Raw genomic sequence first — 26251 nt, 5'->3', positions numbered from 1 at the left:
TAGGAGCTTTATTTCATTTTACAGCTCAAGGCATTAGAACAGCTACAGCACTGAATCCTGATGCAAGCTGAAATACAAATGCCCTTCCAGCTTTGGGGCAACCCTTCCCAGGTGTTATTTCCACACACCAATCCCACCCCGTTCCTTTGGGGACCGGCCAAGGATCAGTCATTTCCCCAGCAGGAAGGGTTTGAGGACATTGGGGTGATTTCCCACAAACGGGCCACTCTCATTAACACAATCCACTTGTCCTGTTCCTTTAGTGGGGGTCACAGCTTTGGACACAGGCAGGATTGTCAGAGGTGGTGGGGGGTACTTGCACACTGACTGCTGGGTCTACTTTTTGGGGAACACAAGTGCTCACCCAGTGACCAGGAATCATTTCTGCCAGAACAGGGAAGGCAGAAATGGTGAATGGCTTCCTTGTCTTTTCAGGTAAAGGAGTGCACACCCAGCAATCCCTTGGAGGCAACACTTGGGTCACGTTTGAGACTAAAAGGAGATGTAAATTTTGCTCCCAAGTCAAGACCCAATTAACTATTGGCAGGAGAGCCAAAGCAGACTTAAGCATTTGGTTTCTTCTCAGACAACCTCTCAATTACCCAAGGGGCTCTGGCCTTTGGAATTCTGCAATAATGCATCCCTGACTTGACTTTTGTACCACTTCTACAATCAAGTGGGCACCTCTGTCTGATGACATTCCCAAATGTACCTCGAATCCAGGGATTCTTGGATTCAACAGTATTCCACTCACTTCCCCAGCCCGGTTGGTGTGACAAGGAACAGCCTCTGGCCACCCAGAGAAGGTATCCCCCAAGACTAGGAGATCTTTACACCCCCCTTTTCTGGGCAATTCAGTCACATCCATCTGCCAACATTCACCTGCAGCATTTCTGCATTTTCCATCACCTGTTCCCACTCCAGTGGCAGGGTTTGGATTATTTCTCTTCCACACACCACACTGCTGACTCACTGCTTGTACAACTGGGGTCAGTTTTGGACCAAGAACCCACTTGGGCAAATGTTTCAATAATTTGCTTCACTCCAAGGAATACCCTCATGTTCCCCATCCACCAGGTCACAGGAGATTGGCTCAGGGACTATTATTTGCCCACGTGGGGGAACTGCCCAGCCTCCTGGAGCAAATTTTGCTCTAAGGTTTCAAGGAGTTGACAATCCTTAGCACTAGACTCATTTTCTTCTACTGGGAGAAGGATCTCTGTCAGGATCTCTGCCCTGGTGGTGGGGAGTTCTGTGCATCCAGAGAATTGTTTTCCATGCCGGACAAAGCTGCCCCCCCTGGGAAACAATTCCCAACCAGGACTTTCCAAGGGGCTGTCTCCTAAGTCAGCTCTGCCCCAATACACTTCTCCTCTAGTCTGGAAGCAATCCCGCTCTGGGCTTCCTTTGCTGGGGCTGGGGCAGTTGACAGGTTGCTTTTTTCCTTCCTGGCCTAGCCTCCCTTGTCCTTGGAGAATTCCAAAGCCCACGGAGGCTCCTGGGCTCTGGACTACTTGCACTTTGTGTTTGGGATACCCCATATCCACTCAGCCCAAGGAAATTCCACAGGGCCACAGTCTGACCCCAACGTTGCTGCTCAGCATCAGTGGCTATCAAAAGATCATCCACACCCTGCAATAAGGCTCCAAGAGGGTGGGTTTGGACTTCTCCATTCCTCCAGTCCCTTTGTCAATTGAGTTCCAAATATTGGGGGGCTATTTTTAAACCCCTGCAAGAGGACCACCAAAGTCAGATGAGTTTTCCTCCCCGGCTTTGCATTTTCCCATTGGAAAGCAAAAAGCTCTTGACTTTCCCAACTCAAAGGGAGACACAAAAAGGCAGCTTTCAAACCTAATCCTTTGAAACATATTAAACTCTCATTTAGGGGAGTGAGCAAAGTGTAAGGATTCGCTACGACTGCTTGTATATCTTCTACTCTGTTCTTTACAGCTCTAAGGTCTTGGACTAACTGGCATAGCCTTCCATTTGCCTGCTTGACTGGCAAAACTGGAGCATTCCATTTAGATTCACATTCTTTTCACAAGCAAAATTTCATCAATTGTTCTACAAAGGGTGAGAATCCCTTACAACTTTCTATTTGCAAAGGACATTGCTTTGGCCTCACCAACCCCACTCCAGGTTTCTCTGGAATTCTCACGGGTTCTGCTCTCTTGGATCATGGAGGCACCTCTCCAGCCCATCCTGTTGGAACCACTGCATCCCCAAGTGATGGTGGCAGATGGATTACTTCTGCTTTGGGAGACTCTCATGCAAAACTAGAAACTTGCACAGAATTAGGCTCTGCAATAACCTATATTGGACCATTTTTCAATTGGATTGTGGCATTTCATTTTGCCAAGAGATCTCTCCCAAGCAGAGGCTTTGGGGAATTGGGGAAATACAAAAACTGGGGAGCCAACCACTGTTTTCCCAATTTCAAAGCCACAGCATTAAAAATGGCCCAGTTTCCCAATTCCCTGGCACACCAGACAATTGTTCTAGAATTGTCCCTTGAGTTTCATTTCCCTGCATTTAACACAGAGGAACAAGTTCCCACAGCCACAAACAATTGTGCTTAGCTTGGCTGGAACCAGATGTTCTGATGGGGAAGAATCCTCTGGTGCCCCCTCAGTCGTCTTCAGTGATGCCACGAGAGGGTTCGGAGGGTTCTGAAGTTTCAGTTGCGGACAATCCCATTTCCAGTGTCCATCTTTCTTACAGGATGCACAGGGACTGATCCCAGGTCTCCTGGGGGGGATGTTTGAAGCAGGCTGCCCATGCTCTCGTCCTCTTCCTCTCCCCGGGGGCACCATTTCCTCAGGGATTTCTTCCAGAACTGCAACTCCAACCTCCAACAATGTCCCCAAATTAGACTGATCTTGTCCCTCAGCTTGATTTTCCTTTCCCGGCTCACACCAAGGGCTCTGAGGGCGCTGCATTCACACCACAATCTTTCTGCCCTTTCACACGTTCTGCAAAGTGAAAAACACAGCACCAGACATAACCTCCTTCCACTTCTGTTCCCCTTCTCAAACAGCATCAACTGCAACAATGGATTCTAATTCAGTGTTCCAGAACAGCCATCCATTGATTCCAACACTCCATTAAATTCTCCCTGGGAGCTGTTCCTCCGGGGGGGCCGCCAATCTTCATCCAATATTGCAAAATGCAACCAAGGGGGGACTTCTTCCAAATTCCCCCTTCAGATTGCCCACTTCCCAGCTCTAAACAGTAGACCCAAAATGTTACAATACAGAAACAAATACAAGTACAGAACAATAGTGATCGATAAAACAAAGCCAGAGACCAAATTCCAGAATTCCAGAATACCAAAGAACCCACCCAAAGGGCTGGAAGATCCACAGGTCTCAGATGAGCAGGATTCCCAAAATACCAAAGAACCCCCAGTGTGCTGAAAGATCCATACGTTTGACATGGGCAGGATTCCCAAAAAGAATGCCTTGTTATCCAGTGGGATCTTACCTGTGTCCCAGACTGGGCTGGGGATCTGTGCTCTTCTGCAGCAAAGTCCTGGTGCTGGCGTGAAGATCCAGAGATCCCTCGGATCCGCGGGAGATCAGGCAGAGGTGTCCTGTCTGGGGGCCAAAAATGACACTGAAAAGCAGCAGAAACAAACTTCTTCACCCCAATTTGGAGATGTTAAAAAGAGCATTCTTCTTTATTCAGCATGCTGGGCGTTCAGAGGAGAGCTCCTCTAATCCACCGTGCCAAAGGACAGACAGGGCTGTTTATTACACACACTGTTTACATGTGCATTCAATAGTCTGGCTTACTTAATACAGATTCAGTACTTTGCTTTACACAGCCACACCCCTATTGGAAGTCCTTTTCTGGTCCTTCCGGGCCTTCTCTGTCATCCTGACCTCAGTTCTTGAGCAGCACAGCACCATTGTGTTTCACCACCAAATATAAAGTTTGTTCTTTCATTATCTGGGTACCCAGAGCTTAGTTTCCATCCTGCTTGTTTGGGACATCCTTTCTCTAATTCTCTAGGACTTCTCCAGGATTACATTGTTCCTCATTTGGGCACTCCGGGGGACTGTGAGAAGAGTTTCTATTTCTTCTCTCAGTGGTTTGATGGAGACCATGAGGAGCTGGGAACTCATTGCAGGGACAGGAGGGAGCAGTTGGGAAGTACTAGGCAGGTGGGGGAGAGAACTGTTCAGAGAACAGCTGAGATACAGCTCGAGCAAGCTGAAAACTAAACTGTCATTTGGGGTCATCCCAGATCGATTGGATTTCAGCAATTACTCAACACAGGTGCCACCTCCTCCAGCCAAGCCCAGGAGATCAACCTCCTCAGCAGCTGCAAGAGCGGGATGTTCATGTGCCTGCTGCCATCTCCCCAAAGCCATTATCCCACTGCTGCTGACAAGATGGGCAAGATGAGCATCTACCTCCCAAGATCTGCTGCTGCAAGAAGAGCATGTCCCAAAGGATGTCCTCAGCCTTCTCAGAGGGGACGTCAGATCCTCTCCAGGGATGGTCCCAGCCCTTCCCAACCCGGACTGGGCACCAGCTCCAACTCTTCCCTGGAAAACAAACAACAAATTCATGAAGAGAGATTACAAACCAAAAGCGGAAACAAGAAAAAAAGGTAAAATGTTAACCTTCTGTCAGGGTTCTGAGGAAGGCCCAACCCCTCCAGGCCAAAGAGAAACCCCACCTCCTCCAGCTCAGGAAAACCCAGGCCTCCTCCCTGCCCTGCTGCACTGGCCCAAAGAAAGGCTCCTAAGCCAAGGCAGCCCAAGCCTTTCCTGGCCTGCAGCCCAAAGCAGCTGGTGTTCTGCAGCCCCGCCTTTGCTCCCCCCACGGGGGTTTGTTTTTGGCAGGCTGGCTGCCCCTGCCCCAGCCCCGCCCAGCAAAGGGGCAGTGGCAGAGGCTGGGGGCAGAGCCGGGCTCCCATTTCACACCCAGCCCAGAGCACCCGCCCGCCCTCCTGCCAAGAAGCAGCTTGGCAGCCGGCTGAAGAATTCCTCAGGTTCCCCATCAGCAAAGGGGGAACCTTCGGTGCCCAGCCAGGCTGAGCAATGCCCGTGTCCGGGAGCACCCCCTGGGTGTGGACTCATCTGCAAACGGCGTGTGGAGCACGGCTTGGAGGAAGGGGCCAGAATCAAAGTCCATCCTCTTCAGCTCGCCGGCGTCCAGGTCAACTGAGAGCTTGTCATCCCTGACGTCGTCCTCGATGTCTCCAGCAGCAGGCCCACCCGGCACAGCTTCTGCAGAGGCCCCTTCTCCTTCCCTGGGGGCCAGACCAGGCTGTCAGCGTTCTGCCGAGGGCCCAGCTGTCTGTGAAGCGGGACGAGCAAAACCAGGTTGGATGGTGGCCACCAGCACTTGGGAGACCGGGTCTGCAGCCCAGCTCCAGCACAAAGAGGGGCGTGTTCCCGTGGGATGACCCCCCCTCAGTGCTACAGGCTGACAAAAAAGTCTGGTTTCCTTTGCTTCTTATTGCCAAGAGATGTGTGGAGGTGTTACCTGCCAGGCCCCTGGATCAAAGGGAGCACGTGGATCTCTCCCGTCTTCTAGGGCAGGGGAATGCCCTGCACCCAAGGATGGCACAGAAGGTCTTCCAGTGCTGGCCTGTCCGAGGGGCGGATGGACAAACACCACCTGATAAGATGCTGGCAGCCTGGGGGGAAAATGGCCAGTCAGTTGGAGAAGGATCCTGTCCCCTCTGTCCCACTGTCCACGTGCCCAGGCTGTGCTGGCTGTGCTCAGAGCTGTGCCCAAACTTCTCCATCGATTCTCCCTTTTGGAGGAGAGCAGGATGGCAGGACACAGGCCACCTCCTCCAGCCACCCATGGGACACAAACAGCTTCAAGAGCGGCGTCCTCGTGAGCCCGCTGCCCTCTCCCAACACCGTTATTCCCCCCGTGCCACAAAGATTGGTATCCACCTGGAGAGACCCGTGCTGGGAACGGGAGCTGGTCCCAGATGGTGTTGGGGCCTTTGCGGAAAGGGTGCTTCCCGCAGACCATCTGGTAGAGCAGGATGCCCAGGGACCAGATGGTCGCCTCCTCGCCGTGGTAGCGCTTGAGGTAGATCCACTCTGGCGGGCTGTATGACAGTGTTCCTACGGAATACAGACGCAGTTCAGCAGGTGGATGCTGCCTGCTCCCAGAGCCTCACCCCAGCAGCCCTGGCAATGTGGGGCCTGCCCCAGTGGCACACGCTGGGACCCACTGCCTTCTCGCCGGCCCCTGACTCTTGGTTACAAACTCTGGGTTGGAGAAGAAGCCGCTGGTGTCCAAGAGGGCAGCGGAAGCCCTGGCAAGGCCCAACCATTACATGCAAGGGAAAAACCCACCCAGTGGTGGGGAAAAGCCGTGCCTTCTCCCCGCCCCACTGCACTGCCCCCAACAATTCATCATAAGCCAAGGCAAACAAGGCGAGCGGAGCAGCCCAAGCCCTTCCTCGCCTGCACACCAAGCCAGCTGGTGCACAGTTCTGACCCCCTTCTCTGCTACCCTCACGGGGGTTTTGGTCAGGCTGGCTCCCCCCTGCCCCAGACCCAGCCTGGGACAGGGTGGGTGGCACAGGCTGTCGCCAAGGCCGGGGCCTGTCTCACAGTAACCCCCAGCCCCATCCAAAAGCAACTTGGCTGAAGAACTAATCCTGTTCCCCCTCGGCCAAAGGGGCAATCTCCACTGCCACACCCGGGCACGGCCATGCAGTGCCCGGCACCAGGAGCATCCCCCGGCTGTGGGCTCACCTGCAAACTGGGTGTAGACCGTGTCCTTAAGGAAGGTGCCACATCCAAAGTCAAGGAGCTTGGCCTCGCCGGTGGCCAGGTGGAGGAGGATGTTCTGGGGCTTGATGTCCCGGTGCAGGACACCGCAGCTGGTGCAGTGCCGCACGGCCTGCAGCACCTGGCGGAACAGCCCCCACGCCATCTCCTCCGGCAGGAACCCCCACGCCCTCAGTAAGCGAGAGAGGTCCTGAGACGGCTCCGGATGCTCCATCACCAACAGGAACCCGTTGGGGAGCTCGAACCACTCCAGGAGCTGGATGACCCCAGGGAAGCCATTGGACACCTTGTCCAGCAGCACGATCTCCAGGGGGGCCCGGGTGCCGTCAGGCTGCGGGGGGACCACGGGGTCGTCAGTGGGGCTGATGCCGTGCCTGTCTGCCTGCTCCCCCTCGGCCAGCCCTGGATGCTCCCCGTCCCCCACCGAGCCCACGGCCACTCTCCCTCCAGGTGTCCCGGCGGCTTCCACCCTGCCGGGCCTCGGCTCGTCCCCGCCCGTCCCGCCCCGCTTTCTGCCGCTGGCCCCGCTCGCTCACCAGCTCGCCCCAGCGCCGGATGCCATCCCGGGACACGGCTTTGATGGCCACCTGCAAGCCGAGGGGAAGGGCGGGTTGAGCTCGCCGCCCGTCCCGCCCTCCTCCTCCTCCTCCTTCTCCTCCTCCTGCTGCACTCACCGGGGCTCCGTCCGCCAGGCAGGTCCCCGCGTAGACGCGGCCGAAGCCGCCGCTGCCCAGCAGCGAATGCAGCCGGTAGCGCTCGTGCAGCGGCTCCTTGGCCTTCGGTGCGGGCGAGACGTGGCCGTCAGCGTTGGGGCCGGGGCCCGGCACGGCCCCCGAGCGCCCCTCAAGCGGCCCGGGCCGGGCTTCCCCAGCCGCAGCGGGCAGCGGCGGCTCGCTGCCGGCGGCCGGGCTGGCGAGCGGCGGAGCTCTGGCCGGGGAAGCCGCCGAGGAGGCGGCAGCGGCCGCGGCGCCCGCGGCCCCCGCCGGCCCCGGCAGGCGCCGGGCTCGAGCCAGGCGGAGCCAAGGGGCGGCGAGGCCGAGCCCGTCCCACAGCCAGCCCCACAGGAGCGCCCAGCAGCGCCACAGCCGGCGCGCCGGGAGCCGGGCGAGGGCGAGACCGCGCCGGGCCGCCCAGGGCCGGGGACGGGGCGGCCCCGCCCGGCACAGGGGAACGGCCGGGGCCATGGCCCGGGCCGGCAAGGGGAGGGGGGACCGGGAACGGGACAGGGACAGCGGGAGTGGGACACCGGGAACGGGACAGGGACCGCGGGAGTGGGACACCGGCACAGGGACACCGGCACAGGGACACCGGCACAGGGACCCTGGGACAGCGGGACACCGGGAGAGGGAGAGGAGGACGAAGAGCTCGAGCAAGGAGAGCCCGAACAAGAGTCAGAGCGAGAGCGCGTCGCTACAGTCGCTGCTGCTGCCGCTGCTGCTGCCGAAGCGCAGGGGCCGTTGGTCCGTTGGTCCGTTTGTCCGTTCCCCGTTGGCCCCCGCGAGCCCCGGGGGCAGCCCCGGCCGCTCCGCTCCCAACCAGCCCCGGCCGCAGTCACGGAGCTCCCCTTCCTCCCGCCCCCACGCCAAGACCACGGCCTTTTGGAGCTGCTTCACTTTAGTTCAACTTCTTGGCTGCCAAGTTTGCAACTTCCCGCCGCTGCTCGGACCCCATCCCGCCCGCTCGGCCCGCGCTGCTGTCGCTTCCTCCCAGGCCAGCCGGGCTCGGCACTTGCCCCTCAACTTTGGCAAGGGCTTTGCTCAGTGAGGAGCCCCGGCACGTCCGGCCAGCGCCAGGCAGAGCCAGCCCCGGGGGAGGGCAGAGCAGGACGATCGGCAGGGGAAATGCAGCCCTTTGGGGTCAGCGCTGCTCCCCGACCACCCCAGGGCTCTTCCTGTTTTCCCGCCTGGTTTGAGGGAAAATCGGCAGCTGCAGAGAGGATTAAGCAGAAGAGAATTAGAAGACTCTTCTTGCTGTCGTTTGGATGCCAGTCCATCCTAATAAATGCTTAATTTGGAATGGACACGATGGAGCAGCTTTTTCAGCACCCAATATTTAACAGCTGCCTTTCAGGGGACAATGGGAAAAAGGGGGGAGAACGGGAGAAAAGGGGGGCTGGGACCTCCAAAGTGAGCGAGGAGGGGGCTGAGACTGTGAAACTGAGCAGGGCAGGGGGAAGAAACACCCCCAAACCGAGCTGGGGGGAGCTGGGGATGGTGGGGATGATGGGAAAGGGGTGGGAGAGGGGAGAAAAGGGGTGTTGGACAGTGGGCAGGGGGACAGAGGGCAGGGGGTTCCCACATGGGTCTCTCCTGTCCCCCATCACTTGAGCCCTGGAGCGGTTCCCTGGGGCTCTGGGAGGGGGCAGATCCGCCCTGGGAATGTCCACTGCTTCTGTAACCCTTTGTGTGCTTGCTCTGGTGACGATTGTGCACAGGTGCCCAACCCCCCTGTCCATCCCTGGGGGGCTGATGGGGGGACTCCCCCACCCAGTAACTGGTGCTGCAGCAGCTGTGGGGCAGAGGGGGGTGGGAAAGGGGGGACCGGGGTGGCCCCCTGAGCTCCCAACCTGCTGGGGGGTCTGAGGGCTGCTGGGGGGGCACCCCCTGACCTGTGTCCCTGCACACCCAGGGCTGTTCCAGGTCCTGGGAAAAGCTGAGTGAACGGCCCCGACCGGGAGAGGTTCCTGCCCGGGTACATCTCCAACTGGGAGCAGCTCAGGCACTTCAGCAAAGATTTGGGCACCTGGGGGGGACACCCCGTGTGGGGAGACCCAGGCCAGGCACTGGAACAGCCAAGGGGAGTTCCTGGAGAACAGACAGGATCAGGGGACATGAACTGCTGGCACAACTACGAGAATGTGGCCCTGTTTGCCCGGCCTGGGAACCCCCATTTTTGGGGTAATCTCTCCCACATCCCACCAGAAACTCCAAATCCTCCCAAATATTCCCCTGAATCCCCAAATGACCCCAAATGCCAGTAAAATAGTGGGGCTTTAGATGTCTTTGTTGAATGTCTTTGTTTTAAATTCAACGAATCAGCTCTTCCCACTGAATTTCCCAGGTCAGTTTGTGACCCCATGGATGTTTCTCCCACTGTGTTCACCCAGGTGCCTGTGGGGAACCAGGAGGATGTGGAGACCACCAGCCAGGTGTCTTCCCAATGTGGGAAGACATCACTCCTCCAGTGGGTGATGGAGTTGGAGCAGCAGACAAAGCTCTTCCCACAGTTGAGGCACCTTTAGGGCTTCCCTTACTGGTGGGTCCGTTGGTGTGAGGTCAAGGCAGAGCTCTGGCTGAAGCTCTTCCCACACTCCCCACACTTGTAGGGCCTCTCCCCGCTGTGGATGTGCCGGTGGCTGACGAGGTGGGAGTTCTGGATGAAGCCCTTCCCACAGTGGGTGCAGAGGAAGGGCCTCTCCCCCGTGTGTGTCCGCTCATGCAGGAGGAGATTCCCGCTGGTCTGAAACCTCTTCTTGCATTCCAAGCACTTGTAGGGCCGTTCTCCAGTGTGGGTGCGCTGGTGGCAGATCAGGTTGGAGCTGCAGATGAAGCTCTTCCCACATTCCCCACACATGTAGGGCCGTTCCCCGGTGTGGGTGCGCTGGTGGCAGATCAGGTGGGAGCTCTGGCTGAAGCTCTTCCAACAGTCCAAGCACTTGAAGGGCTTTTTCCTGGTGTGAGGCTGCTCATGGACATCCAGGTCAGGGCTCTGGCTCAAGCTCTCGTTGCCTTCCTGGCACAGGGTGGGTCTTTCCTCCTCAGAGCACCCTGGGCTGGCTTTGGAGCCCCTCCTCCTGGGGTACCTTCGTGGCTTTCCCTCCCCGCTGCCTTCCTGCGCCGTGGAGCCCTTCAAAACGGCCTCTCCCACCAGGCTCTGCCGGGGGGATTTGTCCTCCGGGCTCTCCGTCCTCAGCTCGGGGCCTGGGGCAGGAGGGAAGAAGGACAGGGAGGGGATTTGCCTCCGGCCCAGAGGGAAGGCCAAGGACATCCCCCCAACTCCGGCCCCGGCAGGACGGCGGCGGCAGCGGGGTTGTCCTGCAGCCGGGGGCGATGCTCAGCTGGGAGATACAGGACAAGACAGGGCAAAGGGGCACTGACTTCCTCCTCACCTGCCTGGGGGTCCTGGGGCATCTTCCTCTTCCTCGCAGCCTCCTCCTCCATCTGGCCAAGCTTTGGGAAGGAATTATTCTATGGAAACTCATTCCCTTCTGCCCAGAGTAACTCAAACTAATACACATATATCAGACTTACAGGCTCATGCCATAGAGTTTAGAGACAGACTTCCCAAAGGGATGAATTTTTCCTGGTTTAGGAGGGAAAACAAGGTGTGGGTGCATTGGGTTGGCGGTCCCTCTGTTACAACCCACCCCAGGAAAAGAGGGGGGGTAACCCAGGTTTTATCAATAATTCCTTTGGGGTGGATTAAAGCAAAACGACACTAAATAATCGGTGTCTGAAAACATATATTGACAAGATTTATTTTAACAATTTTGTATCAATAGGGATGTTAACATTTTGGGTGCTGTCATAACCTTTCGGGGGGGGAGGAAAACAAATGCATAGGGGAGAGAAAGACAGGGTAAGAGTAAGGGAGAGCAAGAGAAAAAAAAGGAAAGATGAGAGTGGTATAATCACCACCCACTGGATCCAGCGACGTCTTGATCCGCAGGCGGTGGGGGAGAAGAAGAAGAAAAACCCCGCCAAACCCCCAAAGTCACCAGTCAGTATCTATATCCTTTGCAGCTCCCCCAAGGCGGGGAGTTGTTTCCATAGGGTGCTGTCTCCCTTTTTGGCGCGGAGTTCGTGGTCTCTTCCCGCCTTTTCTTTTTGGGGCTTGACATCTTCTGCACTGGAGGAGGGGGGATGGGCTCAGTTGCCCATCAGAAAGTCAAAAGCCTGCAGAAGTCTCTTAGAATGCAGAAATCCTTAACTGTTCCAGTCTCTGACACCCTCCTGCCCAGCTCCATCTCTAGAAGTCACCTGGAATCACCAGGAATCACCTCCAAACCACCAAGATTCAGCCCAAACCAACCCTCTCAGCAGTGGAGTTCCCCCTCGCTGGTCCATCCACTTTGGGGTTCTGGGGTCCCTCCTGGGTGGGCTGCTGGAGGTCTCACATGTATTGGGGAACCCCCTCTCCAGGGTTCCCGCCCTCTCTGGGCTGCCGGAGATCCCGGGAATCCCAGGGGTCCTTCCTTTATGGGCTCCTCACTTTGCCATTCTGGGGATCCCCCTTCTCTGGGCTGCTGGGGGTCCCGGGGGTCCCGGGGGCTCCCCTCTCCGGGGTCCCTTTTAGGGTGGTCGGGGGGTTTCGGGGTCCCAGGGTCCCTTCTCCCCTGACTCTCGCCTTCAGGGTGCTGGCGATCCCAAGGTGTCCAGCCCTCTCTCCAGGCTGCCGGGGGTCCCGGCTCCCCCCACAGCCCTCGCTGCTCCCCCCTCCTCTCCAGACTGCCGGGAGTTCCCCCTCTCCGGGCCCCCGTTTCAGATTCCAACCCCCGCCTGTCCCAGGGGTCCCCAAAGCCGGTGTGTTTGTCCCGTGTCCCCCCCACTCCCCGCCGGTATCCGGCGATCGCCACGTGGCTCCGGGGACCCAACATCCCCCTGCTCATCGTCGGGGCTGTGCCGGGAACCCACCCCGGGACCTCCAAAAAACACCTCCCGGGGATCCCCAATATCCCCCAAGGGGCATTTGCGGCTCAGCTTTGGGGTCCTGCAAGATCCAAACATCCCCCCGCCCCCCCAAAAAACATCCCCGAGTGCCTCAAGATATTTGGAGCGAGCTCCCCCTCCCCGGTCACCTGCGGGATGCGGGGGGCGATGCTCCCGGGACGCGGGGGCTGCGGATACAGCGGGCGGTGCATCCACGTGCGTTCTTTCTCCTCCTTCCCCTCCTCCCCCTCTGCCTCCTCCTCCCCCTCCTTCTCTTTCTCCTCCCCTCCTATTCCCACTCCTCCCATTCCCGTGGGAGCTGGGGCAGGTCGGGATGGGGCAGCGCTGGGCTCTTGGCCGCTCCCGCCCGCACTCGGCCCCCGCCGCAGCCGCCACGGCCGGGACGGCGCGGGGGGGCCCGGCCTGGGCACCCCCCACCTCCCCTTTGCCCAAATTCCCGTCCCGGGGGGCGCTGGGGCCGAGGGGGGACCCTGGGGGGGTCCGGGGAGCGCTGGGCGCTGCGGGTCTGGCTGGCAACTGATGAGTCATCAGCGCTGCGCGCTCGGATTGGCTGAGCACTGCTTTGGGGGCGGGGCTGCAGGAAAGGGGGTTCTTTGCAGGGGAAGACATTTGGAGCTGGAAGGACTCCAAAGCTGAGCCGCAAATGCCCCTGGGGGGGATCGGGGGGGGTCCGCGGGAGGGGATTTGGTTTTTGGGGTGTCCCGGTGGCGGTTCCCGGCAGAACCCTGGCGGTGGGCGGGGGGATGCGGGGTCCCCCCCGCGGTGGGGGTTGGTCTTGTTGGAAATGATCCAACTTGCCTCAAATTTTCGTCAGTGGCAGCAGCTGACCGGGTTTCTTTTCACGGGCTCTTGTCGGTTTGATCTTTAAAGCACCCAAACTTGGAGTTTCTCTGCACTGGCTCTGATGAGCTTCCATAAACAAAGCCCGAGGGAGCTGAAGATTGGACATCTGGGATCTTAAATTCCTGGTCCTTCAAGGACCTGTTGGAGGAACCAGAAGGTCCAGAGGGGATTAACAAAGACATTGCAGCCTGAGAGTTGGAGACTCTGTGTCTGAGGAGGAGTGCTAAGAGGACCAAAGAACGTGGACCAAATTAGCCAGTTAAGGATAGAATACTAATTAGAGTCTTAATTAATGAAGAGAATTCATTAGTTCATTAATTGGGGTAAATTAGAAGCAATGAACATGAATTTGTTTGTTTGTTCAAATGTAGAAATGTGTGAAAAGTCTGGAAAGGGACAGGTGGGGCTGGAATGATTGGCTCCCTGTCTCTGGGAGCCAGAACAAAGCAGTGCCTGGCTCACCAACACTTCCCAGGGGCGTTGGAGGGTTTCATTTCTTCCCAACGATTTTCAGGGACAATTCCTGGTGAGCCAGGTGGGACAATGCTGTCGACCCTCCAGGGATTCCGGGACCCTGAGGACTCCAGCGAGCAGTGAAAATATTCTTCTGGGAGATCTCAGTCCCTGGATCTGGTGAGTTCAAAGCAAGATCCCTGGAATTTTATTAAGGCATTCCTGAGCATAGAAAAGGTATACCTAAGCATCCTAGAAATGGAGCTCTAGAACAGAATAGAATAGAATTGGGTTGGGAAAGTGATGCTAGAACTGTAAAAGAAGGAGTGTGATATTTGGCTTATGAGAAGAAATCCCTACTGACTGAGTGAAAGGGGTGGGTTCCAGGCCCCAGGTGTGGTTCAGGGGGTGGGTTCCAGGCCCCAGGTGTGGTTCAGGGGGTGGGTTCCAGGCCCTAGGTGTGGTTCAGGGGGTGGGTTCCAGGCCCCAGGTGTGTGTCAGGGGGTGGGTTCCAGGCCCCAGGTGTGGGTCAGGGGGTGGGTTCCAGGCCCCAGGTGTGGGTCAGGGGGTGGGTTCCAGGCCCCCCGTGTGCTTTGCCCACAGATCAGTCACACACAGAGCTCTTGCCCATAGAGCTGCTTTGGGGAGGGCTTTGCTCAGGGAACTGTGTTTGTCAAAGCCAATGGTCAGTGCTGGAGAAAGTGAAGTGTTTGGGGAGTGTGTGTTACTGGGAGTGTGTGTTATAGTATTAGAATCCTGTCTGACTCGGGGATGCCCATAATAGATATAAAAAAGAAAAAATTCACTTGTTGTAGAGTCTTAAATGCAAAAGTTTGTTCTTGTGTGCATTTTAAAGCATTTGGTGCACATTAAATATTTGAAGGAAGGTAAATTGCCCCAGCAGCTGTTAAGCTGGGATTGTGTGTTCAGAGCATTCTTTAGTGTCAGCTTTAGTGTTTGCAGGGGTTGGATTTGTGTTAATTGTGCCGATCTTCAATTAGTGATTAGTGAATTAGAGATTCAGTTTGTGGATTATAATACGGTTTTTCAGTTGCTGTTGTTTTGTCAGAGAAAAGAGAAGTGAACTGAAATCTCTAGATTTGTTCTTTGAACTGAGCAATAGTCAGGGTTTGGGAAGGTGTGGTTTGATGCCAGGGAGCAGCAGCAGCTGGGGAGGTTCTGAATCCGAAAAATCGGTCCGAGAAACTGCTCAGAGACTTTTTATCTTTAAGCAGCAAGGTATTTGTTTATTCAACGTTGGGAGCAAGCCAGCTCGCGCTGGACAAACTTGCTCAAAGGCTTCACACAAAATCAGCATTTTTATACAATCTTCAGCTGTGATTAAATACATATTCAATGATTACAACATCTATCTCTGCATATTAATAATAGGTGGAGTATAGGTGGAGCTCAGGCGGGGCTTGGGGCGGTGCTTCTCTTGGCCCTCAATTTTGGTGGGTCTGGGGGCTTCAACTCATCTTCCTCAGCTTGGCCTTCCTTCTTTTCCATTGTTCTTGACCCGCTCACTGAAGCTTGGAGAAAGCCCTGGCTCCAGGCCTATTTCTCCTATTCAAATGTCTACCTGATCCTACTGCATTTCTAATTTATTGCTTCTAGGCCTATTACATGTTCCTGTACTATTCTCTTAAGCTTTTGTCCAGTAAGTAGAACAGAACAAGCACAGATCGTTTTGGATGTTGGTAGCTTGTTAGCAGGCCCAAATTTCTTAGTTAACTCTTTTGGGCCTGGCCTCCTGTTTCATTCCCCCCTTTTTGTTTAGAATTTACAAATTCTTTCATCAAGTTCCAATGGATTTTGATAGGTATTCATCACAGCCCTCATTATCTGCATCCTTCTAACCATGATGCTTGATTTGCACCATAGCCAAACAATTAGGACCAGTAGTAGAATCATGCCAGCTCCTAATACCAATATTGGATGTATCAAATAGTGGAACACTTGTGATGCTGTAGGGGAGTATCCTGTAAAGATGTCCCACCAGTGGTGCTCTCCCACTTTTTCCACTTTGGTTAAAACGGTTTTTATGCTTTCATTGTCATGTTCTACTTGCCAGAGCATTTGTTTAGTCGTTCTGTTTACTTCCTGGACCAGTTTTTCTATATCAGGATGTTTAAGCATTGCTTTAGAAAGATTAATGTTCATTGCTATCTGTAACTTTGGCACATCATGGTACATTATATAATCAGCTTCAATCAGTTGTCTAGTAGTCACTGGAACAGTATAATCAAAGTCACAGCCTATTATTTTAGTAAAAAAAAAATTAGTACCACTCACTACTTCATGACAAATATCTATGGTAAAATTAACACAAAAGATTCTAACACATGCACAAGCATTTCCTACATAATAGACTTGTGATTGGGTTTTAGTATGGGGAAGCATTTCAAAGGTACACACACTATTGTCAGCATCTAAGCATAAATCTTCATTTTCTACTACAGCATTTTCACAGATATATCCTAATTGTCCTTTAGGAATACATGCCTCAGGACTGACTGGCTGCCACTTTTTCTTGGTGTGATCCTAACTTGCCCAAACATTATGGTCTATGGGTCTGACAATTACATTTTGGTGTATGGCTCCTAATGTCAGGCTAGGAAAGATGGTCTTTTCTTTAGCTGCACTGATAGTGAGCACATAAGCTTCAATTTGTTCATGTTGAGGATTGTAAGTGAAGTTTCCTAACTGCCACCACGCTTGGGAATTTTTCTCAAAGTGTGTAGTAGAACTGTTTCTAGCTATTATTTCTCTTACTTCCTGTGGTAATATTCCTGAAGTTCCTTCTCTTAATATTCCTGCAGCTACAGACTGCACCCACTGTTGAGTTTGGAGACATTGTATTGCAAGTGCAAATCTTTTATGGATGACACCAGCATAGTCAATAATCTTGGTGAAATCTTTTGCAGTGGTTAGCTACTAATGTTAACAATTTAACTGCCAATGATTGTGTTTCTGCCAAAGTGAGCAAAGATGATCTTAAAGGGACTTTGAATTTTCCTAGATCAGATGTGACAGCACTTAGTTTATTCACTAATACTTCTTGATCTATGGTGTTTAATACACTTAATCCTGTGCCAAACCATCCCGTTACATCTCTTTGAATTCTGGTACAAGGGGATCTGGCCATCATCTATACATGCCAGTCTTTAAGGCTTTGTTGAATACAGGGCTGACAATCTTTTTGTATGTTTGATATGTTTACTTAAAGGTGTATTGGAACCCTTTTCAGTGAATATATGGGATCTAACAACAGCTTCTGCTCATTTGAGTGCTTAATTACATATGGTCCAGCATAAGTTAAATTGTGGACACTCTCACAGGCTAAAGAAGGAGTTGTAAAACTGGTGGTGGTCTTAGTCAATGGGGTGGTAGGAGATTTGCTGGTTGGAAATCTCCTGGTTATATTTCCTTCCCTGAATGTCCACTGGCACATCACAGAAACTGATTTATCTAGAGTGAAGGTGTGCCAACATTGATCAGCCACTAATTACATTTCACAGTAACGTCAGTTCTGGGTGACCATCTAATCCGTGCCTATTAAAACACTTGCATTGTATGGGGTACCAGGATTTTACCAATTATTCAGTACCCTTGTTCCTTGGAGGACTATAACAGATGGATTGTATTGGTTCAGTTCAGATGAATTCAGAATATCTGTATTTATAGCAAATCATAGACTAGAATTCCCATTATAGGCCTGAGACCATAATAATTTTGGGGCAAGAGTTTGATTTAACACTAATGTACTTATCAGTCCAAGGATCAGCATTGAGGAGGCTTGATAGTAGATGATTCCTCTCCCGAGGTCCATGCTTCCTCTGGAACTCTCTTGGCTCGAGAGTAGTGGATCCACGTGGGTTTCTCTTTCACCCGGATCGTGTGGAGGTGGTCATCAGCACCTGCTGGGGTCCATCCCACTTCTCCCGTAGTGGATCTCCTGAAAGATTCTTAACATATACCTGATCACCAGGGTTGGATGGATGTAGCTTACAATCAGGCTGCTTGGGTTGGTGTTCTAACACCACTGTAGCATTTTTCTGCAATTGTTTTCCTACAACCATAACATGATCGTACACATATTGATTACTGGTTTGATCTACAGCTTCACTATTCACAGTTTGCATCATGTAGGGTCTGCCCAAGAGAATTTCAAATGGACTCAGTTTCCCTTTGGATCTTGGCTTGACCCTTAGCTTGATTAAAGCAATAGGTAAAGCTTGATACCAATGAAAATTTGTTTCTTGACATATTTTAGATTCATCTTTTCTACTTGCCCATTTGCTTGGAGTCTGTAGGGCATATGCAGTTGCCAGTTGATTTTTAGTGCTTTACTTATTGCTTGTACAATTCATGCACAAAAGTGTGAACCTCTATCTGAAGAGATGCTCTTAGGCATTCCAAACCATGGTATAATCTCATTCAACAAGACTTTAACCACTCCTTTTGATTCATTTTTTTTCTACATGGGAAAGCTTCAGGCCATCCAGAAAATGTCAGTCAAAACTAAGAGATAACAGGACCCCCCCTTTTCTTGGGAGCTCAGAGAAATTAATTTGCCAGATTTCACCTGGGAAATGCCCTTTACTTATTGCCCTTTACTTATTGCCCTTTGGTGTATTTTTGTTCCAGTATTTCAGACGAAGTTCCCATTGGGTTGTGACTTGCTCTATTGTGGTAAATAAATTTGGTCCTGCTACTCTAGTCCTTAAATGCTAATAGAGTGAGTCTAAGCCCCAATAGTTTTATCATGTTTTACTTTTACAAATTGCCACACTAATTTTTCTAACAGTATTAACTGACCTGTTTTTAGTTAACCTCATCTATTGTCTAACACCTTACCTTCATTTTCATGTATCCACTTATAATCTGTTTCTTGATATTCTACCTGTTGATCTGTGTCTAGTTCTTCTAGCACTAAAGCTGCTACTGATAGTTCTTTACTTCTTGCAGCAGCTAATTCAGCTTCTGCAGCAGCTTTTCTGTTTCTTATTTCCAGGACAGTGTTACCTTTCAGGTGTCCTTGGCAGTGCATAATTGCCACCTGAGAGGGGAGTTGTACAGCTTCTAATAATCATAGAGTTTCTTCAGCATACTTCACAACTTTTCCTTGAAGAGTTAAAAGTCTTCTTTCTTTCCAAATTGCTCCATGAGTGTGAACTATGCCAAAGGCATATTTGGAGTCAGTCCAGGTGTTAATTTGTTTTCCTTCTGCCAATCCTAAAGCTCGAATGAGAGCTATCAGTTCTGCTTTCTGGACTGAGGTTCCTGCAGGCAAAGGATTTGATTTGATTACCTCAGTAGTGGTGGTCGCAGCATACCCAGCCATCTTCACACCTTGTCTTAGGAAACTGCTGCCATCGGTAAACCAGTCTTCTGCATCCAGGGGTGGTTCTTCTTTAAGGTCCAGGCAGCTGGAGTGCACTGCTTCAATGGTTTCCAGGCAGTCCTGCATGACAGGTGCAGCCGAGATTCTTCCTTCTAGGAATGAAGCTGGGTTAACAATGTTAGTCACCCGAACGGTTATGTCATCAGCCAGGATTACCCGATATTTCAGAAATTGGGAGGGTGACAGCCAATGATTTCCTTTCTGTTCCAGTACTGTAGATGCTGTGTGGGACACTAACACAGTCATTTTCTGTCCCATTGTACATTTCCTGGCTTCTTCTATATTTATGATCATTGTTGCTACTGCCCTTAGGCAGGTGGGCCATCATTTGCTTACTTCAGCCAATTGCTTGGAGAAGTAGGCTGCTGTTCTTTTGTATGGCCCTTGTTGCTGAGCCAGGACCCCCAGAGCCATTCCTTGTCGTTCATGCGAGAACAAACAAAAGGGCTTCGTTACGTCAGGCAAACCCAGCGCCGGAGTCCTTATGAGTTCTCATCTCAGTTGTTTGAAGGCTCCACTTGCTTTGGGTGTTGCCCGTAATCCAAAAGAAACACAAACCAACAGAGTGCCGGTTTATGCGGTGCTTTATTCGGGGCCCCGGGAACCTGCGGGCTAACGCCCCAAGTCAGGATTCCGAAGACCCTCCCTCTTCATCCAGCTTTTATACACAAACAAGTTTATGTGCAGTTTCCACGGCAAAACGGTTACAGTTTCCACAGCAAACTAGGTGCAGCACAGCAAACCAGGTGCAGTTACAAACAAGCTCATACTTCATACTGATAACAATTAATAATCCCTAGAAACTGTTTATCAGACCTTAACCACATCCTAGGTAACAAATCGTTATTTACAGGCTTGACTAGATCCTTTGATTATGGTTTCTATTTCACACACAAACAGGGTTGCTACTTTGGAGTGTTGCTTTCTAGGCCTACTCTTCTACTAAGCCTTAGCCATTCTACTACTAATTTAAACTGCTTTGCAACAGTCCCCCCTTTTGAGCATTCTTCAGGCTTTGCTTGCAAGGATGCTCAAATACAGCAATCTTCAGGCTGCAGTTTCTTGATAGGTGGGAGGTGATCCATTTTGCGGTGAGATTACTTCTTTTCTTGTTATAGCTTTCATGATGCGTCTCGTATGTTGACCTTCTTTTACAATTATTCCTAAAAGACACTTGTAAACAGTTATGGCTATGACGATAATTATTACAATCAATATTCCATACTGGATAACAGAAGATATCCATCCTGACACATGAAGACCTAGGGAGCTGAATAATTGTCTTATCTAATTGTGTTCTGCTTCTTTTTGCAGTTCATGAACATTCTCGTCAATTTGTTCTAATTGACTAATATCTTTCTCTACTTCCTGAGTGACATTTGGGATGTGTACACAACAATGCTCGTCCTTTGCATGCAGGTAGCCGCAAACTCCATGTTCTTTAAGTAATATTAGGTCTAATGCCATGCGGTTTTGTATGGTCATTCTAGAGGTGGCTTGTAATTGTAAATTTAGATCTTTAAATCCCTTCTTAGTGACTGCTGCTAACCTTTCAGTTTGTCCCATCAATTTAAACAACATTTCTCTGTTCCGATATGTTGAGATTGGTGCAAACAGAGACTCTAATGCCCATCCAAATTTAACTCTTGCTGATGGTTCATGCCAATCTCCCAACCCCAGGTCATCAATATCTCTACTAATTTCTCTTTTCCTTCGTGGTTGTATTTCTACTGATGTTAACTTATCCTGCTTCTAGAATGGACAGAGAGTAGGTATGCCTAGTGCGACAGATACAACCGGACCATCTATGGGCATGTGGGTGGTCTACTGACCATGTCCCATTACTTACACCAAATTTCCTGGACTCCTAACTGTGGTGGTACGGCAATCAATGTTTTTCACAGATCTTTTAATCGTATGATTATATCCCCGACATTCACATCCTAACTGCAAGAGTGTTTTGACTGGCATTAAGCCTATTTCATCGTCTGGGGTATCACATGTATATACTCGAGTACAATTCCAATTCTCTTTTGCACGTGTTTCTGTCCTCCAATTATAATTTCCTCTATTTCCTGTAGAATAAGTTTGATTCTTTTTCCCCTTCCAGTGAATGCACCACTGTACTTTTCCAATATAACTATAAGTCTCTAGTAGGCTGGGTCCCCAAATTGTTTGCCACTCTTCCATGGTTGTAGAGCTAGTAATATTTTGACATACTTGTTCTTGCTTTTCCCGTTTTATTTGAGCCGGAACTTTAGAGCATGGGTAGAGTGCTGAATCTGAAACTAAACAATCTCCTTCTATTTTGTCAATGTTTTCTTTTGTTACCCATGTTCCAACTACTACCCATCGGAAATATCTAGACATCTGTTCACATTCTTTTTCTGGTCATTTTGTCTCTTAATAAACATACATCTATCATTTCATTCCATGTTTTAGTTACAAATCTGCAGTTCCATGTAGTATTCTTAAACACTTTAGGAATTTCTGGCACTGGAATTATTCCCCATGGGATTGGGTCTCCTGCAGCATGAGGCATAGGGAGACATGCAGTAATTTTTGTGACATTTTGTACTTTCCCAAAATCACGAATTAGGCCTACAACTAGGTTTTCTTGTTCTACTTCTCTATCTGGAATTTGTAGATTACTTACTTGTCGGGTTATTCTTTCAGTCCTCACGTGGACGGCAGTAATTCTAGTATCCCACCAGTCATCTCTACTTATCCAGCAAGTATATTGGCCTTCATCTTCTTCTCTCTGTATTTCCTTGATTTTCAGAACTATTGTATCTGCTCTCTTTTCAATCTGATGTCTCTTTCCAACTTTCAAGTTTTGTCCCTTAAACCGCCACCCATATTCAAAATACTGTCCTTCTGGAATTTTGCAGCTTAGAATCAGATCTCTTTCTTCCTGGGCCGGATAAACACTATGTTCTGGCTTAACTCTTACTCCTTGATGTGGTATAGCTGCTACTGTCCTTATCCCGTGATCTTTTTCTTCCCCACATGAGACTACACAAAGAAATATACCTTCTGTCTTTCCTATTCTGGGATTAGAAATATTCAGCCACCTTTTACCTCCTTTACTATTTGACCACCAGTTAACTCCTTGACTTTGTGATTCCCAAGATTGATTTGCCATATTCAATTTCCACCACTTTACTTTAACTGATTTTTGACAATCATCAAATTGGAAGGTACAATTGATTTTTAAGGGAGGACCATCTCACATGTCTGATTGTTTCCTAGGGGGTAAAACTCGCACTTTAGTCACCGTCTTCCGAGTCGTGTTTATTGTCTGTATTTCTATATGTCCATAATCAAAACTTTCCCAAATCCAAACTACACACATATATGTCCTTTCCATAGCTTTGGACACTTCGGGTACCTGCAGAATGGTGTAACCCTTTTGTTGTGTAGCATCTCAAACTGTTGTCACTCCTTCTGTTATGGTTTGATCTTGATCTCTCCGTCTCCACTTGACGTGGACATCTCTTAATTCAGCTCCCTGGTCATCAGAAAACAAACAGGTTAAATTCACATCAGTATGCTCTGGTACAAATAAATAAGGATCCGGGGTCTCAATTCTCACGGTGGTCCTTGCTAAACTTATCAACCCCAGGAACACCACGATTCTCAATTGCTGGCTCGAAATACCATCCTTGTGGGTGAGAGAGGTTCTACCGACCACGAGACTGGAACCTTCTTAACCCGAGTATAATGGATCCAGCTGTCGATTCCTTTGACTTTTACTGCCGTGTAGGTCGTCATTATCACCTGGCGAGGACCGTCCCATGTTTCCTTCAGTGGCTCTACCGACCAGTTTCTCACGTAGACATGATCTCCCGGAGAAATGTCATGCACTGGATTCTCCAGGGGCAAAGGTCGATTCCACTGCAACGCTCCTCTGAGGGCTGTGAGAGTCTTATTTAAAGATAACACATAATTAAACACTGCTTGATCACCCACTATATGAGGATCCCCTTGGTAGGTAGCTGCATGATAGGGTTTGCCATACAATATCTCGTATGGACTTACTCCTATTCTCTCCCTTGGTTTAGAGCAGGGCACATATAGTATGAGTAAGGGTTTCTACATGGCTCTACAACAACTAAATCACACAAATATATGTAAAAGGTGGGGTTTCTCGTCCCTGTAAAAGTAACAAGCACTTTTTGATTTTCTTCTCTAATTAAACTCTATTTGAATGGTTCATGCGGGTTTCTTGCATGTATTGGTGCTGCCAATAGTACAATAGGGATAGCAATCATGTAAACAGTGCCTAGAGAAAAACCTGTTTTGTTTGTTGGGGTTTTTTTGTTTTGTTTTTGTTTTGTTTTTTTTTTGTTTTGTTTCGTTGGTTTTTTTTGGGTTTTTTTGTTTTTTTTTTTAAATAATTCTGATTCTTTTATTAATTTGGATATTACCAGTCCTTTTATCTTCACCAGTCCTGGGGGAGTTCAGCCATCGCGGCTTTCGTGTCCCACAACTTAGGCTCTTCCATTTTTTGGCATTTCCTCCTCTGCCTCGCCTGTCGGCTCGGTTGCTCCGAGTCACAGGGTGTTTCATCTTCTCGGCAGCAGGACTCCCAAGTAGGAATATGCCTCTTTTTAGTGAGACGTGTTGTATATGCGGGCCACGAGGCAGCTTTTACCATAGGTCCGTTACACGACACGGCACTAACATCCCGTCGGCACTGGACTTTTACTATTTCTACTACGAAAGGATCTCCTACATAATATAAATAACAGAAATTTTGAGGGTTTACTCCATAAGTGTCACAATTCCAATATTCGGGGGAATCCCACGGAACTCCCTTCCTTTTTAACTGTTTTAATGCCCAATCAGTGAATTCTGGTTCTGATTGATAGCACTGATCACAGACTCCTCTAGGAGGATATCCGTCTCTACAGTGCGTCCACCATTTCTCTTGGCACCTTTTACATTTAAAACAAACAAATGGATAATATTTACAACCTGGTGTATTACACCACACTCTTATATCTCGTGTATCAATTTCTTCTGGGTCTGCGTGTTCTCGATATATTATGTTAAAACCTATCTCAACGTATTTTAACAGATTTTTGTGCCCCAATTGGTAATATTTTAACACATTTTCATGCCCCAAATATTCCATAATACACAAACAAAGATAGAATGAATGCCACAATAAATGCTATTAGACATTTAATTCTTAAAAGTAAAGTAGTAAAAAAAATTGTTTAATGTCTTTATTATAACTTTTCTTCTTAAGACTACCTTGGTGTCTTCCAAGAGTGTCGACTACTTGCCAGCGTGAGGGATTCACTAGTCTTTTTCAATGCAACTGACATGTGTCCATCCACGTTTTTGCAGCTCGAATTGGTGTTTCTACATTTTCACAGCCCTGTTAAAAACATGCACTCACAGTGTATTTATTTAATGAGCAACATACCAACATTTTGGGTATAAGAGTCATCTTTGTCAGTATACTATATAACAGCATTAAATGTAGCAGCATTAAATATAGCAGCAGTAAAATCCCCATTCACTCTTCTTGCTTCTGACTCTCTTCCTCTCTCCTTCTATACACTGTCTGGGCTTCTCTCAGCAACTCATCCAGTCCCTTATCTTGCCAATTTGTTAATTTCTGAATTTTCTTTCTAATGTCTTCCCATGATTTTGCCACAAATTGTGTCTTAAGGAATTCTTGTCCTACTGGTTCATCAAGGTTGACATCTAAATACAGCTGGAGAGCTTTCTTTAATCTTTCTAGCCATTTAGTAGGACTCTCATCTTTCTTTTGCATCTTATTAAATACCTTGTATCTCTGGTTCTTTTCTTCACTTAATGGATATGCTGGAGGAAACCTCCATGACTCCGAATCTTTAACAGAGTTCATTTGGCTCTTTCTTTCTCTTAAAGAAAACAAGTAAATATCTTCACTGGCTTCTAACCATATAGCGGCATAAAAAAAAAACTCTCCTCTGGGCAAAAGGGTTTTTTTTTTTTTATCGCTGACATACCAATTTAAAAGTTCACAGACCCAATTCTTAAAAGTACCATATATGGGTCAGTAGGTATTATTTCCTATTTTTCTACCTCCCCACACTTCAATACAATACTTAATCATTTTCTCCTTTGATCTTCTATAAGTGCCGGAATAACAACCCCAGTTTTCTAAGAGGTTCCCCAAGGGACTCTCAAGGGGAATCTTCAGCGTCCTGGCTTCAAAATCACCTTTTACTAATCTTCTTCTCAGAGGGCTATTTGTAATCTCTCTCTGAGGTTCCTTTTTTTTTTTTTTTTTTTTTTTTGAGATTTAACTTTTATTTTTCTGTTGATAAAACCAAAGATCCCTCACAGCAGCAACAGATGCAGAAGTTACTTCCAGAAATGATATCTCTTCTTAATCTGTTTGCACACCCAAGTATGCCAAGTGTGTAGGGACTGCATTTAACAGCTCTAGCTGCACTAGAGTAAGTATTTCATTAGAGTAACAAAACACACCTCTTTGTTCAGTAACACAAGGGATACAGGTTGTAAAATGCACATTTCTATCTTGTATCCATACCTTTCTATATTATATATATATTTATATATGGCTCTAAAACAAACCTCTACTAATTTACAATTAAATTAAAACATATCCACAATTGATCTAACTAATGATTTTGGTCTCAATACTTTAAACATCAGTTGTTCCATAAAAATATACAATTCAACATCATGGTTGTATCAGTAACATGAGGCCTTTTGAAAGAGGCCTATGACACATAACAAACCATGCAATTCAGTGCTCAATGTCATCTAGCTGATAAATATTTATACTGAATTTTCAAATTACCAGTATCTTCAAAATTTCTTTTTGCAGGCTTACCATGCTTTACAAACATGCAGGAGGCAATCACATTTCTCACTTGCCCGTAGCAATCACATTTTTTTTTTTTTTTATTTTCGAATAGTTCACCTGACAAAGCACAAGCTTCATGCTGCCATTTTCAGATCACTAGCTGTTTCCTTTTTCCTTTCACATACTGCCCCATGTGAAATCAGACTAGGGATTAGCCACACAGCAAGAACTGCACTTTTCAGTTTAAGCCTCTAAAAACCAAATTACTAAG

The 26251-nt window shown here is 49.5% G+C and overlaps 2 protein-coding genes and 1 long non-coding RNA gene across 3 annotated transcripts in view; 1 reads left to right on the top strand and 2 right to left on the bottom strand.

The window, feature by feature from the left end:
* Positions 1-2015: 2015 nt before the first annotated feature.
* Positions 2016-5624, bottom strand: LOC135406440 (uncharacterized). Its single transcript, XR_010426250.1, has 4 exons — positions 5500-5624; positions 4419-5310; positions 3484-3596; positions 2016-2972 (listed from the first exon to the last, which is right to left on the bottom strand). It is a non-coding gene; the product is annotated as an uncharacterized LOC135406440 (long non-coding RNA).
* A 114-nt stretch (positions 5625-5738) lies between these two features.
* On the bottom strand, positions 5739-7105 carry LOC135404889 (serine/threonine-protein kinase pim-3-like). The gene is made up of 3 exons (XM_064639616.1): positions 6690-7105; positions 5922-6098; positions 5739-5773 (listed from the first exon to the last, which is right to left on the bottom strand). Exons 1-3 carry the CDS (start codon positions 6985-6987, stop codon positions 5739-5741), a joined length of 510 nt encoding a protein of 169 aa, XP_064495686.1. The 5' UTR covers positions 6988-7105.
* Positions 7106-7955: 850 nt separating this feature from the next.
* Positions 7956-26251, top strand: part of LOC135404888 (uncharacterized) — a 41793-nt gene continuing 23497 nt past the window's right edge. The window contains exon 1 of the mRNA XM_064639615.1: positions 7956-8533. Within this exon, the coding sequence (XP_064495685.1) occupies positions 7956-8533 (578 nt within the window). The remainder of the gene's footprint in view (positions 8534-26251) is intronic.

The sequence above is a fragment of the Pseudopipra pipra genome, chromosome W (assembly GCF_036250125.1).
Source record: "Pseudopipra pipra isolate bDixPip1 chromosome W, bDixPip1.hap1, whole genome shotgun sequence".
In the NCBI taxonomy this organism is placed as follows: domain Eukaryota; kingdom Metazoa; phylum Chordata; class Aves; order Passeriformes; family Pipridae; genus Pseudopipra; species Pseudopipra pipra.
Note: the sequence above shows the minus strand (reverse complement) of the source record. Positions and strands in the feature narration are given on the sequence as shown.